The sequence below is a fragment of the Aythya marila genome (genome assembly GCF_965140915.1).
Source record: "Aythya marila genome assembly, chromosome: 27".
NCBI lineage: Eukaryota > Metazoa > Chordata > Aves > Anseriformes > Anatidae > Aythya > Aythya marila.
The window spans coordinates 3,428,869-3,445,577 of NC_139068.1; the positions used below are offsets into that span (position 1 = coordinate 3,428,869).

General features: G+C 42.0%; 1 protein-coding gene across 3 annotated transcripts in view; it reads left to right on the forward strand.

Annotated features, from left to right (window-relative positions):
- KDM4B (lysine demethylase 4B) overlaps positions 1 to 16,709 on the forward strand; it is a 90,544-nt gene that overhangs the window by 37,846 nt on the left and 35,989 nt on the right. For all 3 annotated transcript variants that reach the window (XM_082779888.1, XM_082779889.1, XM_082779890.1), the window contains exons 7-8: positions 759 to 862; positions 5,198 to 5,335. In XM_082779888.1, coding sequence (XP_082636014.1) covers positions 759 to 862; positions 5,198 to 5,335 — 242 coding nt within the window. The remainder of the gene's footprint in view (positions 1 to 758; positions 863 to 5,197; positions 5,336 to 16,709) is intronic.

A 16,709-nucleotide genomic window follows, 5' to 3' on the forward strand; every position in this document is an offset into this window, starting at 1 on the left:
TGGTTTGTTTTAATGACTTGGTGTGGATCTTGTAGCTCTGGTTGAACTTGCACTTCGTACTGTTGAGATGCTGAGTCAGATCACGCTGGCTCTGCCAGACTTATGAGTGACTGCCGTGGCCCGTGAATAAGTGTCCCTTTTTCCACTACCTTGTAGTGGATTTGTTTTGTTTTGTCTCTTTCTTTTGACTGCATATTAACATCTGCATGCTTATTTTTTTTTTTCCCTTTAGGCTGGTATGTAGGGCAGATCGTTCTGGAATCGTTTGATAACAGTTGTGTTACTTTCCCAGGAATAATATAGCTGCCCATCAAAGAAGGTATAAAAAGGACATATCAGTATGGAGTAGATGGTGCATGCTTGTCAATTTTTCCTTGTCCATATTCAGAAAAAGGGTGGCTCAGAGTCTAGCCCAAACGTGAGACAGCCAGGTTCTGTTTCTTAATTTGTTAGGATTTTGCTGAAACTCTGGCCAAGTTGCTTATGCCCAAATATGTATGATTTACAACCTAACTCTCAACTTGAATGGGATTAACACTTATGTGCATCAACGTGCAATTTTTTTTCCCCACAAGATTTATGTGGTATTTTAAACAGCGAGGCATGTGCTAACTACTGACATCTTTAGTCGTATGCCTATTGTTTTTATCTATCTGAAGTATTTAGGCAGGTTTTCATTTTGTCATCTTATCTCTGATTAAATAATGATTGGATATAACACTCCAGAACTGATAGTCCTCTTTGTAATGTCTCCACAGGATTTTTTCCTGGAAGCTCTCAGGGATGCGACGCTTTCCTCCGTCACAAGATGACCCTCATTTCGCCCTCAATCTTGAAGAAGTACGGCATTCCTTTTGACCGGGTACGTACCAAAAAGATCCTTTGGAGATGCTGGTAAGCTGCTGAGTTGTGCAAACCACAACCCCCCTCTTTTAAGGAAACAATTCATTGCAAGCCCCTGGGGAGCAATTTGCTTAATTTCTAAATGCATTATTATGCTAAATGTGTCATATCAGTTTAAACCAGCTGGATACCTGTAAATGAGGATTTGTGGTTTGTCTAGGACATGCTTTGTGAAGTACCTCCTATTCATAAAACCTTTCACAAGAGCTAACTTAAAGATTGTAACTTCGTCATTTACGGAGCTTCTCCAGGTAGACAGGGCTAAACTCTAATTCAGGTGCTGTGGCTTATCAATAGGCTGCATAACTCACAACTAATTCTTGAACGCAAGTTTATTTTTTTTCTCCTGGATCCAGTATGAATCAAAAGCTGGAGTTGGACGTACTGGTTCTCTGTTGTACAAGCCTTCTGTCCACACAGAGCCAGTAAGGATCCATGTATCTTTTAAGTCGTCTTATTTGAAATGCTGGGTCATGTTTATTTGGCGTGATCGCTTTAATATGCTTATTCTCAAAGTCTCTGGACAAGAAGTAAATCTCCTCAGCCAAGCATGCTTACCACGGATTTCATATCTGTGCAGAATCAATCAAGCAGCTACTGCTTCTGCGTGTTACCAGTGCATGGAGCTCTTGTCCTGCCAAGGGGGTTAAGACAATGTGTTAGGGTATGATCCTGTCTGGGTGTGGGAAAGGGAATTGAGTTGGAGACGGTGTGATTCTTAACTCTGGTGGGTTAAGAATCAAACTGAATCAACCTCAACCCCCTTGCATCATCCGCATTCTAGATATTTTATGCCCTTCTTTTTCTAAGTAAGAACTCTTGAGCTCTGATCAGTTTTAAGCATGATCTTGCTAGAGTTAGTCCACCTGAGATGAAGTATGGCGCCTATTTGATGAGCCTAGTGATTCTTTGAGATGGAGGTAAAAGATCTTGGCTTTTTTATAGCATAAAAACCATGAATTCATTCAATTTACTGCTCCAGGGACTGTTTCATTTTTCTTGGTGGAAGGCTGTGATGAATGAAATTTGAAGTGTGATCATCTGGCTTGTCAGATGAGCTTGCTGTCAGTGCAGGGGAGACTTGCGTGAAGCAATGTGTGGTGCTTACGGTTCAACATCAGTGGCTGGCTAGACTTGGCCTACTTTGCACACGATGGTCGATATTAAATTGTTCTTACAGATCAACAAACCATTTTTCTTGTAATTCTATCTGTGAAACCCAAATCCCAAGCGTGAAAATATTGATATCTGCTACATACCGTTGAAAATAATAATGAAAATATCTAATCGTGGGATCTGATTGTTGATTTTTTTTTTGGTAAGGATTTTAATTCTACAAATTTCAGGAAAGCAGCTGGGCAGATTGGAATGTGAGTGGCATCTCAGTGCATAGATGCCCCTCGATGGAGATGATGGAGGCTCAAAGATGTCTATTCCAACCACACTCACAGAAGAGTACAAAACCTGTAGTCAGTGTGATCTGAAAAGTCTGTCTGACCTTATCTTTATTGGCCTAAACATCACTTAAATGGTGAAGTTTAAGAATTTCTGCTGCTTTTCTGCTGCAGTATCAGTTGAATGCTGTGTCTTGCTGCTGTTAATGGTATTTTTCTTACAGCTTCTGGTTCAAACAGCTTCATAAGTGGTGCCAGAACACGTTGAACAGAGCCTAACAAGGGGTCACTGCTTATGTAAAGAAGTTGAAAATAACAATGATTAAAAAGTACCTGTTGGTGCAACCTAGGTATTGTAAGTGAAGTCTGTGGTGCAGCCCCCTGCTGGCATCCCATCCTGTGGAACGGAAGAGAACAGGAAATGGGAATTAATATCTGCCGTGTCATTCGGGTGGCGTGTTTGGGCGGTGCTCTTGTGTCTGCAGGGGGGTCAGAACAGGAAGGAAATTCTTGTCAGACTTCAAAAGTTGAAATGTTGTAGGTGGGCAGAGTTTGCTCCGGAGTGATACATCTTTGTGTTTGCTTTTCCATGTTTTTGTGGAAAGTGGCATTGACTGATAATTGTTAAGTGGTTTCTGATCAATAACCATGCAAGAGGAGCAAAAGAGTTCGTAAAAAAGTCAGTAAAGGAAAGCTTTCCTTCCAAGCGTATCCCAGGTCAGCTTTACTGTTCTGTATGGTTTGAGGCACGGGGTGTGAAGTGCTTTAAATAAAGAAATTTCTAATTTGTTGCTTGGTAAAAAGCCTTCTCCCACTTAGCTAGGCTTCCTGCTCTGAATCTTTTGATTTGCGACGTGAAGGTTTTTTTACAGATTCACGTCTGGTGTCTCCTTCATGCTGATTATATGTAGAACCTTTAAAATGCGTGCTACCTGAATGCCAAAAATCTGATTTTTATCTGTTTCTTTCTTTTTTCCCCCCCAAAAAATAGGAGAGGCTAGTGCATGTCAAAGCCAAGCTTTATATTTTAAAGAAAGGGGGATTATTAACATCTTACCTAAAGAAATATAATTCCTAATCCTGATTTACAGAGCACGGGGTGAAAATGTGTATTTGTGATAGATTCTCTCAACTCTCTGGCAGCCGCTGGTTGTTTTTAAATGTGAAGAGGAGGAGGAGATCTCTTAAGGCAGAGCAGCCTGTATCTGAATAACCCCTGTCCTGAAATAGTAGCTTTTGAAGGAGGATCGCTATTATTCAGAGACAGGGAATGTGTGCCATTTTTCTTTAGAAACAGAGATAGGATCCCTTCATCTAAATTCTTGGCAGACTTCAATGAAGTGAATAAGCACACATTTATAAATCTCTATAATGGTATTTACTTCTGGAAAAAAAGAAGCAGATCAATACTAGGGCTTTTTAATAATTAAAAATGTGTATTTCTGTAATCTCCTATTGATTTCTCCATTTATTCTTCAAGAGCTTGCAGAAGTCAGTAAATTTAGGGCTTTCTCCATGAGTGGCAGTTTGTGCTGGCTTTCTTTCAATAGTTATTACTTTTCTGCATGGCCTATCCATCATCTCGAGTGCTTTCTAATTTATTGTAGGGATAATGTTGACAGCAGTGACATGGAGGACATACACTGCAGGCTTGAAATGAAGACACCAGGATGTAGATTTCGTGACAGAAACATAATCTTTCCGTCTTCTGAAGTTAGCAATCTACCGCTCTGCTTTGATTTATGGAGGGGGCTGGATGGGGAACGCGCCGTGCAGCTGGCTGCAGACCGGACTTCGGCACCTCTCATCCAGAAGCTTCTCGTGTTGTCATATGAGCTTTTCTTTTCTATTTTTTATTTTTTTTATGCTGCTAATGTTCATAGCATTAACAGGTTTAGGTGTTTGATCAGCGTAGTGGGTAAATATTTTAACTTCTGCTCACATTTTCTATGTGGACCAATCCTTGCGTTTTTAGGTCTAAGTTCTTCAAAACCTCTGTAGGCTCCGAACTGCTGTGCTGTTGGGAATAATCCAGCAGCGTCATGTGGCTGTTATGAAAGCCTGGTCAGCACTTCTGGTTTAGAAAGACAGGGGAAGGACAAATTTTGCCTCTTTTCTGTCTATCGAAGGGAGATGCTATCATACATTTTGGTAAGCTGGCGAGCTGGCCCAGGAGGATTGCTCAAAGCGTGCTGTGCTGCTGCCAGTTGTTCTTAAAATGTGCGCTAGTGTTTAATTACCTTTCTGTCTTCCCCGATGTCTCCTCTTTGTAGGTTTTTAAAAGGTGATTTTCTAAAAGTGTTGGGAATTGATCGGCTTCTGATTACAGCTGTAATCTGCAGTTTTCAATCTTTTTGCTTACTGTTTTAATTTTATGTGAGTAGACAAATGGTGAGCTGTAATTTTTAGGTTGTTTGACTAATGGGTGAACAAATGGGAATAAGAATGACAAATACGAGTGAGGAAATAAATACAGTGAAAAGTAGCATGTATTTCAGCAGGACACTGCAACACAGAGTGGATGTTTAGGTGGGAAATCCAATTTCCTTGTCTCAACTAGCAAGGAGTATGAAGATGGGTTTGGATGTAACATAAGCTGAAGTGATGACCATCAAAAGATTGTGCTGGTCTTCTGAACTGCTGGGTCCTTTCTGTAACTTTGACTCAAAAGAGTTCAGGTCTTGTGACGGCTTCCATCCTTTGTACTGTCGTTTTTCATGAGTAGAATTACTTTGGTATTTCTGCTGTTAACAAGAAGTTGTTCCAGGTTTAGCCAAGAGTTGGCAGTGACTCTTCTGCCTTCCCTCCAGTTGAGAGATTTAACCAGAGAGATTTAACTCTGTTCTCAAACTGCTATTTCAACTGATCTGTGGGCTATGTCTTCCTTTTTTGTTTTTTAGATCACCCAGGAAGCTGGAGAGTTCATGATTACCTTTCCTTACGGTTACCATGCTGGCTTCAATCATGGCTTCAACTGTGCCGAGTCTACCAACTTTGCCACTTTGCGGTGGATCGACTACGGAAAAATGGCAACCCAAGTAGGTGTCTGTTTGGATGAGGGATTACTTATGACCACCAGCTCATGAAATAAAAATGATTGAGTGGGGGACTTGTCCTTTTGACCAAAACTGAAGTTGTTTTGAGGATATACTCCATGTTGTTGTTTTGTTCTTGTTAATAATTCATGTCATTTTAAGGGCATAGTAATGATTTTCTTGAGTGCTGAATGTACATGCACCTTGTGGAGAGGTTGTTTGGAAACTAGTAAGTTTGGATTAGTTTTCTGAATTATCCCAACTGTATTTCACACTGAATAAGGTGACTGATATGACTGAGTACAATTCATTAGGCACATGCCGAAGGAGAAGGAATAAGCTGGAGACATCTTAAACTTTCATAGGAATATAGCAATAACCTCCTGAAAATATTTGAATTTCCCTACCATCAGCATGGTACAAAAGGGCTGAGTCATGTCTGAGGAGGAGAATCGTGCTGGAATGGCTGTGTATGGCTATTTCACGAGGGCAAATTTCTTGTATGCTTTTGTTACTTTGGACAGTTCCGAGGGCACTGGCAGTTTTTCATGAAAGAATGCATACTGCATTCTCTGGTTTTTAAATGTGAATTATTAGCAGCTATGGGCATATATTTCAAACTGATTAATATGGTTTTTCTTTTTTTGAAAGTCTGCCTTAAATGGGTTGTTTTTAATGCATTGATGTCTTTGGTACATTAGATGTGATGCAGTGCAGCATAACTGGTTCAATAAAATCTGTGAATTTTTAAATTAGGGATCAGTTCCACACAGTCTTTGGGGAAAGGATAAATGATTGCCATGGGGTAGCAGTGTAAAATTGCCTCAGATGTTCCTTTCCAGAAAGGCAGACTTAGATTTCACTCTAGAATAGCATTTATATCATCTCCTTCACTTATTTTTCTTCTATCAACTCGGCGTGACTCTGCAGGTTTCATAATGCATCCTAATGCTTTGTTCTGGGCAAAACCAACTCCACTGAAAATGGGCTGCAAGTGCGTCTGTGCCTCAATCTGTGGAACACTGTAATGATGCCCATTTTTCCTTTACCAGGGTTTATATTCTAAGAAAGGTAGATGATTACTGAATGTAGTCACTCTCTTCTCCGCTTTGGGATCCTAGGCTCGTTGAAAATGCTGTCTTTAACCCTTCACCTTTGTGCTGTGATGCCTTCCGCCACATTCGGCCTAAGCTGAAACTTTGCACGCATAATTATATTCAGAAGTGATCATTGCTGTGTGTTAATTAGCCTGAGTGGTTGCTTTGTGATTAATGCCAGTCACTCCTTCCTGCTTCTCGAAGCTAGTGCTGTTTCTGGCACTGCAGACAGTGAGGGATCTTGTAGAATCATGAAAAAAGCCATGCTGTTTCTTCCTAGTTTTCCTTTTTAATTAGTGAGCATCATTAAGGCAACTAGGAAAGGAAGATGGTTGTTACCCCACAGGAGCCTTTTTTTTCTGCTTTTTTCCATCTCTTGGTATTTATATCCTGCCTCAGCAACTGCAGGCAGGCAGTCCTTGACTATCAAACATCGCAGCGCTCAGCGTCCAAGAAGCTTATCCACAGAAAGCAAGTTTAGCCCTTTGGGTTACTGACAGGTGAAGTGTCTGTCTTGTTTAGTTTTTCAGTAATATTCAGCCCACAGTTTCAAGAAGTCTGCTGTTAGCAAACAAGTTAGGCACCCGAGCACTCTCCTTTTCTAAAATAAACAAATAGATTTTATTATTTTATTTCTGAAACCACAGTGGTGTAAAAGCATTTAACGTTAGGCATGCTAGTGGCTGTGCCATGAAGTATAAAATGCCCACATTCACTGTGCCAGCCAGGTCATACCTCTGAATTGCTAGAAGATTCAGAGTGCAACTGAAATGATTCTCAGAACAGAAAAATCCTCATACCTAAAAGTCACGTACTTGTCCCCGCTGTCCCCTGCCAGTGTTCAAGGATGCGAATCCAGGGTTGGTGTTTGTAATCTTTTTGGAGTCCTTCGAGGCGGTAAAGCAGACCATGGGGCAGTAGCTGTGGGCTCTGAGACCACGTGGAGGTGGACTGGGAGTTGTCTGTTTGAATTTGTTCTGGAGCTGGAGATGGTAAGGAAAACCTAGAACCGTGAGAGACTTCAAACTGGTGTTAAGTGTCTTACAGTCAAAAATGGCCAAGCAAACTTGGTTTGGAAATGTTAAAAAAAAATAAAAAATAAAAAATAAAGTTAGTTTGTTGTGACCTTGTCTGCCAGGCTTGTCTGTAGCAAATGGTCGTGGTTATACACCCCAGAAAATGGGGTTTATCGGGGAAGTTCTGACAGACCCTTAACTACAGCAGTGCCAGCAGGCACCACTCTAATATTAAAAGCAATTTTGGGTTCAGCCATGTGTTCACAAACAAGTGACATTTGGGAAGTGCAGTTTTAGATTGAGCCTCCATGCTTACATTGTTAAGCAGCGTAGCGTGAAATTACTGAACAAGCAGCACAGAGAGCTCTGAGCAAATCTAGGGAGAGAAAGTTGAAGTGTGGAAGGAGATGCCCAATTTATTTCCATTGCACTTGCTGACACTTGTCTGTTCAGAGATTTCCATTTAATATTACCTAAACCACACATTGCATACATGTTAATTAACCCTTTGATACCTTACTATCAGGCTCCAGATGAGGTATGAATGCTGTTACACAGTGAGGGCAAAAGGTTTATTTAAATCCCATTTTAAGTTAAACAGGAACTTTAATGGAACATCAGCTGACTCTCTACACCCCACCTGCCTGCACATTTAAGAAGAGAATTCAGGGAGAGAGACATCCAGGAGTGCAATTTTTGGTTAACTGCTGCAGCTTTGCTAAATTTAGAAATGGCTATATTGATTTCTGTGCTGTCAGGCACAAATCGATTATATTTGCCTACATCAGAGGAGGTTTTTCTTCGTGTCATATGGTCATTTTTAACATTCTTAGAAATTCTTGAGTAGGTGATGCTCCATAGATCCGTAGTGTTACTGCAGTGAAACCAGGTGGCTGTAAAGTGATTCTTCTTCTCTCCTTGTCCTGCCAGTACTCGTGAGATTGGTGACAAGGTAAGGTTCAAAATTTGACAGTTTTAATGTTCTCCTGGGCGTTATCCTGGGGATTAAATTTGAATTCTGCTTTTTTCAGAGCTGTGAATAGAGTGAGACATGTCAATGGCATAGAGTAAGAGACAGGAAGGTAATGGCTTACCTCCAAAAACCATAGATAGAACCATGCTAATTGCCTGCCAAACAGATGAAATGTTCTGCTAACCACCATGGAACCTGCCTAGGCTGTAAAAATACATGACGAATGCAGCGAAGTTTAAAGATCAGCTTCTTAGACACCGTTTCTGCTTGAATTGTAGAACGAGCATCAGCACTGGCAAAAAACGAAATGGCTGCGGAGTTGTGTAGGAAACGGATAGTTGGTAGGTGTGCTTGTATTTGTGTAAACTCGTAACCAGGATCAACAGATGCTTAAAAATGCCATTGGAAATTGGCTTGGAGAACCCTCAGGTGACGAAATCAGCTGTCTGGTTCAGAACCTAGTGGGGAGGTTGTGGAGTCCCTTTCAGAACTGTGCAGGAGAAGATGACATAAAGGAGTTGGACGGGTGTTCATCTGCCTACAGTGGTCATGGGGATGTTCCTTCTGGGCTTCACGTGTTTAGATGCAAGCTGTAACCATCTCTGACAATAATCTCATACCATTTACTGTCTTTATCTATCAGGTGTCTCTTCTATGTTTAGCCTGCCCCAAGCTCAGGTGGGAAATCTGAGAACTGAAGGCTTTTGGCACATTGGTTGCCACAAGCATTCAGCAGAATTCTCAGGTTTCTTTCCTTGTGCTTGCCCTGGTTTTGTTTCAGCTTTTTATTTATAGCAGGTGTTTGCTTCTGAAGTCTGACTTGCTGATCTGTGTGGTGAGTGCTACTCTAGCCTCAGTGCTGGTATGTGGTGGACAAAATTCCTGTCACTGCTCATGATATATTTAAATCCTCAGGACTGGTTGCTTCCACTTCTTAGAAAATGTCAATCTGCTTCGATTCAGAGGAAGGCTATAACACTCTCCTTTACCTCAGGTCTCTAATTACGTGGTGCTGTACCACTGGGAAATAGACATCTTGCCTGCAGCTGGACATTGTGCCCAGAAGTATAAGAATTAACAGCTCTTTAACTGTTACCTCATTTACTGTCATTGTAAATGTCTCCCACCAGTCCTCAAGGAACCTTCTGTTGCAGCTGACTTCTTTCCAGTCAAGGTGACTGACTTTAAGACCAACCACAGTTCCTGCTTCGCTTAATCTGTGCAGAAAGCAGCAGCTAAATATTACATCTGTCAGCTACTCTACAGGTGGGAGGGAGACCTTCAGTTAATCTTGGGGCTCCCGTAGGTCATCCTGGAGTGCAGTCATCACTAGGTCTCTCCAAATATTTAATGGTAATTCATTTCAGCATTCTTTGTTAAAATGTGGAGATCAAACTCTATCAGGAGATGCCCTTTTTAAGATACGGCCCTATCTGGCTAACATCAGCATCGGGCTGTTGTAATGGGTGAGGTACGAAGAGATTCAGAAAAAGGAGTTAAAGGGTTTTTCAAGGAGTTACAGATAGTGGCACAATGTCAGGGGTCAGCAGTACTCTGAACAGTCTGCTTTAGGCCTTCATATTATCAATTAAATAATGCAGTTGAATGGGGATGGTTTTATTTTCGTATGCTGTAGTTAATGTTTACCTGCACAGGCAGAGCCTGGAAATTACAGAGAAACACTTTCCTTTTTACTCGGTAGTTGGTGCTCTTCAGTCGTTTGTCTCCCATTAATTTTTTTTGTTGAAAAAGGGCTGATGAATGAAAGGCAGTGAATGATCGTTCTCATTCCCTACCATTAGGTTTGGGTTTGTTCAGTGTGCTTTGTGTTTGTGGTGTGGTTTTATTGTTGTTATTTTTTTTTTCCCTCTATATGAGCCTGCAGTTGCATTGCAATGTATTTCTGCATTGTTTTTTGGTTCAGTTTGTATCTGAAAACTCCTGGATGCAACCAGCAATAGGCTGAGGGTGGTCTTAGCAGCGTATTTGACTAACCAACACTTTCAACGTCAACTGGTTTAGTAAAGTGTCCTTCTTGAAGTCGAGGCGGCCTATAAGTCTCCTCTGGTTTGAAAAGCCACTTTCAGAGTATATAATTTTATAAGAAATTCAAGTGTGTCTCCCAGGTCGGCTTTTCTATTTTTTTTACAAACTGGACTGGAAATAAGTGGGTGGGAGGGGAACAATTTCTTGCTCTTCCCTTTATATTACTAGCAGACACTCCTGGATGATAGCGTCTGTGTTACCATCGGTTGACATTTTCATACCTTCATTTTATCTCTTATTTACTCCAGAGATAGTGCTGGAATTATCTCTCTCAGTATAAAATGGGGTCAAGTTGCCCTCCTTCCCAAATCCTACACTTTGTGTCCTGAAATAAGTAGCCGTCATCTCCTCCTGCAGCGCATTCCAGGAGAGACCTCCGCTCCAACACAGCTCAGTCCTCTGCTGCTCACTCCTTTCTCTGGCGAGAAGGCGAAGACGAGTAAGACTCTTCTGTTTGGATTTTACTGCTACATAAAGGCATCCCCAAGAGAGGTGCCTTTTGGAGCTTACACTATGGCCTTTTGCATAGCTTGTTGTTTCCAAACTGTCGCTTCTGCGGCGGAGCTTTATTTTTATTTTTTGGTGTGCGTTTTAAAAATAATAATGGAATAACAGATCTCAAATTTACTTTCAGAGTGTTTGTGATTTAAAGTTGCCTGGCATATAATTGTCATTGCAAAATTGAAGCTTGCTTCTCCTCACTATTCATATGCTAGTAGGTTTTCTCTTGAAAGATGTCCTTTATTTCCCAAGAAATAAAATTCCTGAGAATTATGCAGAAACTGCTTGGTAGTGCCATAAAATTGGTCTCTGAAATAGGGGAAATAAAACTTGTACTTTTGCATTACTTTGTATGTATGCCTTAACTGATTCTAATTGGACCTTTTAAGCATAGAATACTAATAAAAAAAAAACAAAAAAAAAATATTCTAATATGGAATAGCATTTCCGTAGTTCCCTTTTGTAAGACAGATTCAAAAAATGCTCTTGTATAAAATCATTCCCCTTTCTGGTAGTTATTTTCTGGTGTTATTTGTAAACACTCCTAATGCTTTACTCTCCAAAAAACACTGATTCTTTGCAATAAAAAGGATTTTTTACAGTGCCTTTCAGGTTAAGGCGGGAAGGAGCCAGTTATTTTTCTGAAGTTTTCTCAGCGCTTCGTTTTATCAGCTCTTTTCTGAGATCTCCTTCTGAAGTACTGACTGGGAGGTTGCTTGGCAGCATTTTTCTAAGGAAGGAAGAACAAATACTGGTCTGTAATCACAAAATCTGGAGGTTTTGGGGATTTCAGGCTTTGGGCTGGGTGGTACCAGCTGAGTTTCTGGCCAGCCCTGGAAGAAGGGGCACATGAGCAACTGCAGCGCCCAGTCCAGGTCACCAGGAGCTGCTCAGGACCTGACTCCCCCAAATAGGACATTTTATGCATCAGGGCAGGCAGTGGGGGCAGAAAGGACTTCAGGCATCTTCCCTGCTCTGCTCACCCCTTGTCCTCACCCTTAGGGTGTTGAACTGGTAGGGATCTGCTTTACAAGATTGCCCAGTCTGATTTACTTCTAGCTTAATTACTGGAAGGTGTAAAGCATGCTGTTCTTGGCTTCCCAAATGCTGCTTGGAAATGACTTTGCCAGCTCGGGGTGCCTCTCTGGGAACTGCCCTCAGCCCGTCGGGTCCTGATGTGGCTGGGCTGCCAGTCTCCCCCCCTCTCCCTGCCTCACTAACCCCGTGATTTATAGCTCAGAGGTGGCAGTGTGCTTTGTGGCTGCAAGTAAATAGCTGTGTGAAGAATGTGCTCCCTGCAGCTTATTCGCTCAGCTTCCCTGCCACATGGAGTCCCTGGTAAAGGCTACCAGCCCCAATCATTCATGTGTCAGAGCTGGGGCTTTGGGGTCATCGGGCTTTGGGGACAGTAGGACTGTGAGGCCATCACAATCCCTTCTGAAAGCAGCTGTAGCATTGTGCTTTCCTGGGCTGTTGGTGTTGCTCCACTGAATCGCTTCACGGGTGACACATGAGGGCTTAGATACAAAGGAAGAAGAGCAATCTTAGCCATATGAATGAATAAATAATAGTGCATTCTGCTCCAGAGTTGCAGAAATGATGATGTTAGAACTTGGGAAGGCAGTGTAAAAGTGTAAAGTAGCTGTGAATTCACATCACACTTTCTCATCAGGTACCTTTTCTTTTTGTTGTCCTCCAAGGGCAACATTTGTTAACCTTCTGTCTCTTCGCTCTGTGCAGAAAGAACATTTTTAAAAATAAAGCCCACTTTTTATTTTAGCGTGCTTAGAGTAGTAGATTGCTTATGAACAACATCTTCTAATTTTTTAAACTCCACCTGGCTTAATTATTTGTCTTTCCTGACAGCCATGCTCCTGATTTTCTTGCAGCTCGGTTCCCTACTGGCAGGTTCAGTCAGCAGGTTCTGTTGCAGGGTCTTTGAGGACGCTTCCTAATCTCACTCGTCAGGATTCAGATCTCACCTCTGCTCTGTAACCCACCAAACCCTCCAGCTGCTTTGAGAATGCATGCAGGTGAATGCAGATTATTACTAGAAAGAGAGAGAAGTGCTTCTTTTGCTGTGTGGTTTTCAGAGGGGCCTCGATTGCTGTTTCTTTTAGGATTGATAGACAGCCTCCTGCCTCCTTTATTTATACATCAGCCCTCCCTTGATTCTAATTTATATCATTTGGAGATGCAACAAACAAATCTCAGCTTCTTGTCCGTTTGAAAAATGTCACTGAGGAATACTCGTTGTTACCAAGGAAAATAATTCCAGTGTGCTGGAGGCAGATCTTGGGTTGTCGCTTTAGATACCAACGCTTGATATTCCACCAAACGAAATGATTCATGTTTCTACAAACTGCCTGTAGATTTTCCTAGCCATACGAGGTATACAAAATGGTGGATTTTATTGCTTTATCTGTCATATCACAGGCCTACAAACCATCACAGCTTTTGGCTTTCTTTTTAAGCGAAACGAACAAAAAGAGTTGATCCAACAGGAGGATAAAAGGCTAACTGCACTGACTTAGCAGGAATTGTCTGGTGCATCTGTCACTTCAGAGCTGTAGAACTTCGCTAAGCCATGTCAGTGCATGGTAGCTGCTCCCTTAGTGCACGAGCACGGTGCTGACCCGCTGACACGACATGCTTTCTGCCAGCAAAAGTGCTCAGTTACAGACTTCTTTTACCATCCACAAGGCTTATGATGCAGAAGAAATAATAGCGTGAGATAACCTCAACATGGTGTTCACTGTAGGCTCTCATCCAGTGGTTATGACTTGGTCTTATGTTGGTTGTTCCTTGTACAAGTCTGTCCAAACACAGAGGAGCTGGTATTTCACCGAGTTCCTTTTTGGTAGTGTTGCTGAGAGCGATGAATTTCTTTCTTGGCCCTTTCAGCCTTATCAGAGACACGGTGCAGGACCATCACCCACTGGGGTTGCGTCCATCTCACAGGAAAATGTTCCATCATTTTTAGAGAGATTCAGGAGTAGTTGGCAACTGTACAGGTGTAGTCTACAGAACTTAAGAAGAGCTTAAAAAAAAAAGGTGACTCTGGCAGAAGTGGTGAGATAGCCTGGGGGAGAAAGGCTGACACGTCTCCATGTAACTCCAGAAACCTGTGAGTTGGATGGAGTGTTGATGTATTTGCCTAACATAAAGCACGTCACATAACATTTTGTACTGCATTTTGAGTGTTGCAGAGGAGTGGGGTAAAACTGCCTCCCCAGCTACCACCACTTGCCATTTCCCCAGCTCTTCTGCCCGCAGAAATCTGCACGGAACGTTATGGCAGCAAGTGAAGGAAACAAGTGAGGAGAAAGCGTGCCCTGCGGCCAGAGACCAGGGGGAGTCCTTGGAAGTCTTTGCCTAATTGTTTTGTTTATGAAACTCTGTGGAGGGTTTCCAGTGGGTTTCCTAATGAACTGGTTTGTTGTTGAGACTTACAGCAATGCTTGTAATTAGAGTAGAAACAGGGGGTCAAGACTCATCTCCCTTCCCACAAGCTTTCAACTATCAACCATTAAGCACACGAACTAAGCATTTTAGGTTTTTCTCCTTCTTTTCAAAGTTTAACTCCTCAGTGACTTGCAGAATGCCCGATGCTCATCTTTTAGGCACCCAGCTGCAATTTGTGTGTTTTTTGTCACTTTTGAAAACTTGGTTGTCTGTGGGAGCAATGCTCGCTAAGGGGCTGAGTGGAAATGTGACTTTGGGCTGAAGGGAAGGGAAATAAACCAGAGCGCAGACTATTTTTTTCTCTCATACTGACTGAGTATTAACTAGATCTCAAGGAACACATCTGTACTCGGATAAGCAGTTGGATAGCTGTTTAAAAGCATCGTACTGGGAGGATTTTGTCTTTCTGCCAAAAGCTGAAGCTTTGTGTCTTGTCCTGGCAATTCATAGGGAGACGTTTAGGAGCATTCTCTGTGTGAGCAGTGTGTATTCCTGTAACATACAGCAAGAATTTTCTGACCTTTTGGACATAACCATCATTTTCTTTCCCTGCTTTTAGGCTTCATCACTAGGAAGAAGCAGATGAAAAAATGTTAAGCAAAGATTTAGGTTTTCCATTTAATGACGACATAATAGCTGAAAGAACTTATCTTTGAGTGCATTGTGTTTTTTTTTTTCTGTTCAAACTTCCATTAAGGCAAAGTGGGAGGCTAGCTGGGTCTTAACCAACTGTGCTTGCAACAGGCCCTGACTTCATCTAAATGTGAGGTTTTTTTCTATGAGAACCAGATGTGCCAATTTATGTAGATCATTTTTGTGACTATTCCTACATAAGGAGAAGGGTTGTTTTACATTAACTCTTTCTATGTTACAGAACAGATGGGGTTCAGTTTAGTGGTACTAGCTGGGAAGTGAGGGAAACTGCCCCTAACACTTTTCTATTTTCTGTCCCCTGCCACTTTCCTCAGAACTTGCAGCTGGTCCTTGGAGATGAATCCTCCTTGATGACAAATACTCTGTTGTTTGATCTGTCACTCCTCCAGCCGTGCTGTTCCTGAGCAGGTCGGTGTGGCAGTCTGGTTACCAGGTGGGGAGAGGCAGAGAAGAGGCACCAAGATGTTTGATTAGATCTCAGAGTTCCTTACATTTCTCACCTGCCAGTTTGATATGACAAGCACATCCCTCATGTTGCCTTTTAGTCATGGCCCGTGCTTTGGGTGACCATATCACTTCTAGATCTTTCACAGGTCTACGACCAGTACGTGTTATGCTGCCAAAAGAAAGGAAGGAAATCTGTAGTAGGAATTTCTGGAATACCTGAATGGGGACTTTGTGGTTCAGTTTTCGCTCACATAAAGAAAACGAGGTTTCTTATCTCTCCTTAGTGGTTGTGTAAGTGTAGTCATGTTCATTTTATATTGTTGCTTCTGCGAATTTTAATAATGCTGGAGTAGTAAAGTGTTAGAATTTGAGGGGAGGGGGGAGAGAAATGGAATATGAAAGCTGTGTTCCCCAGAGATTGGGATAAAGAGAGATGGGGGTGGTGGTGTAGGCATAATACGTCTTAGAAAACTTGTGTGTTTATGGCCAAATCACATACTTGGAACATTCAGAACAAATATGATTCTGTGTATTTGAAAACGGGCAGTTGATGGGAATGGCTGTCATTGACAGGGAAACACAGGCTTGCTCTTTTTTCCTGTTCTAATAGAGCAGAGCAGGTAATTATCTGCAAAGGAATCTTCTCACCCCTTTTTCCCCGCAGTCTCCTTCTCCAATCTCCCTTCCTGCTCCCTCTCCCACCCCTAATACATACATACATGTTCCTTTTTGCAATTGTATGGTGTCTGCTGTGTTAGCAGGGTCTTGCTGCTGTGTCTGAGGGAAGGGTATGGAAAAATACCCTGCCCTGGCCATTCTGGGAGCATGAATGTGACAGAACTGCAGCAGCTGAGGAAATATAACTGCATGATCTGGGAGAAGCCCCAGAGGAAAAAGGCTTTGTAAATTATTCATGCTTGCTACTGTGAAAGCAATAAAATTAAATTAAAACTGAAATATAAACATACATCATGTTAGATTTGTGTATGAAGAAAGGAACTTGGCTACTGCAGGCTGCTGGTGTTGCGGCGTGCTGGAGATTGCAGCCCACGGTGTCGTTTCTCTGAGTAGCAGCGTGAGGAGCAGCATCCAGCTAGCTCAGTACGTGGCGCCGCGATGATCTGTGTGTATTTCACGTTGTCGTGAGCCTTTCAGGCTGCCGGTGGTTCTGTGGTGTT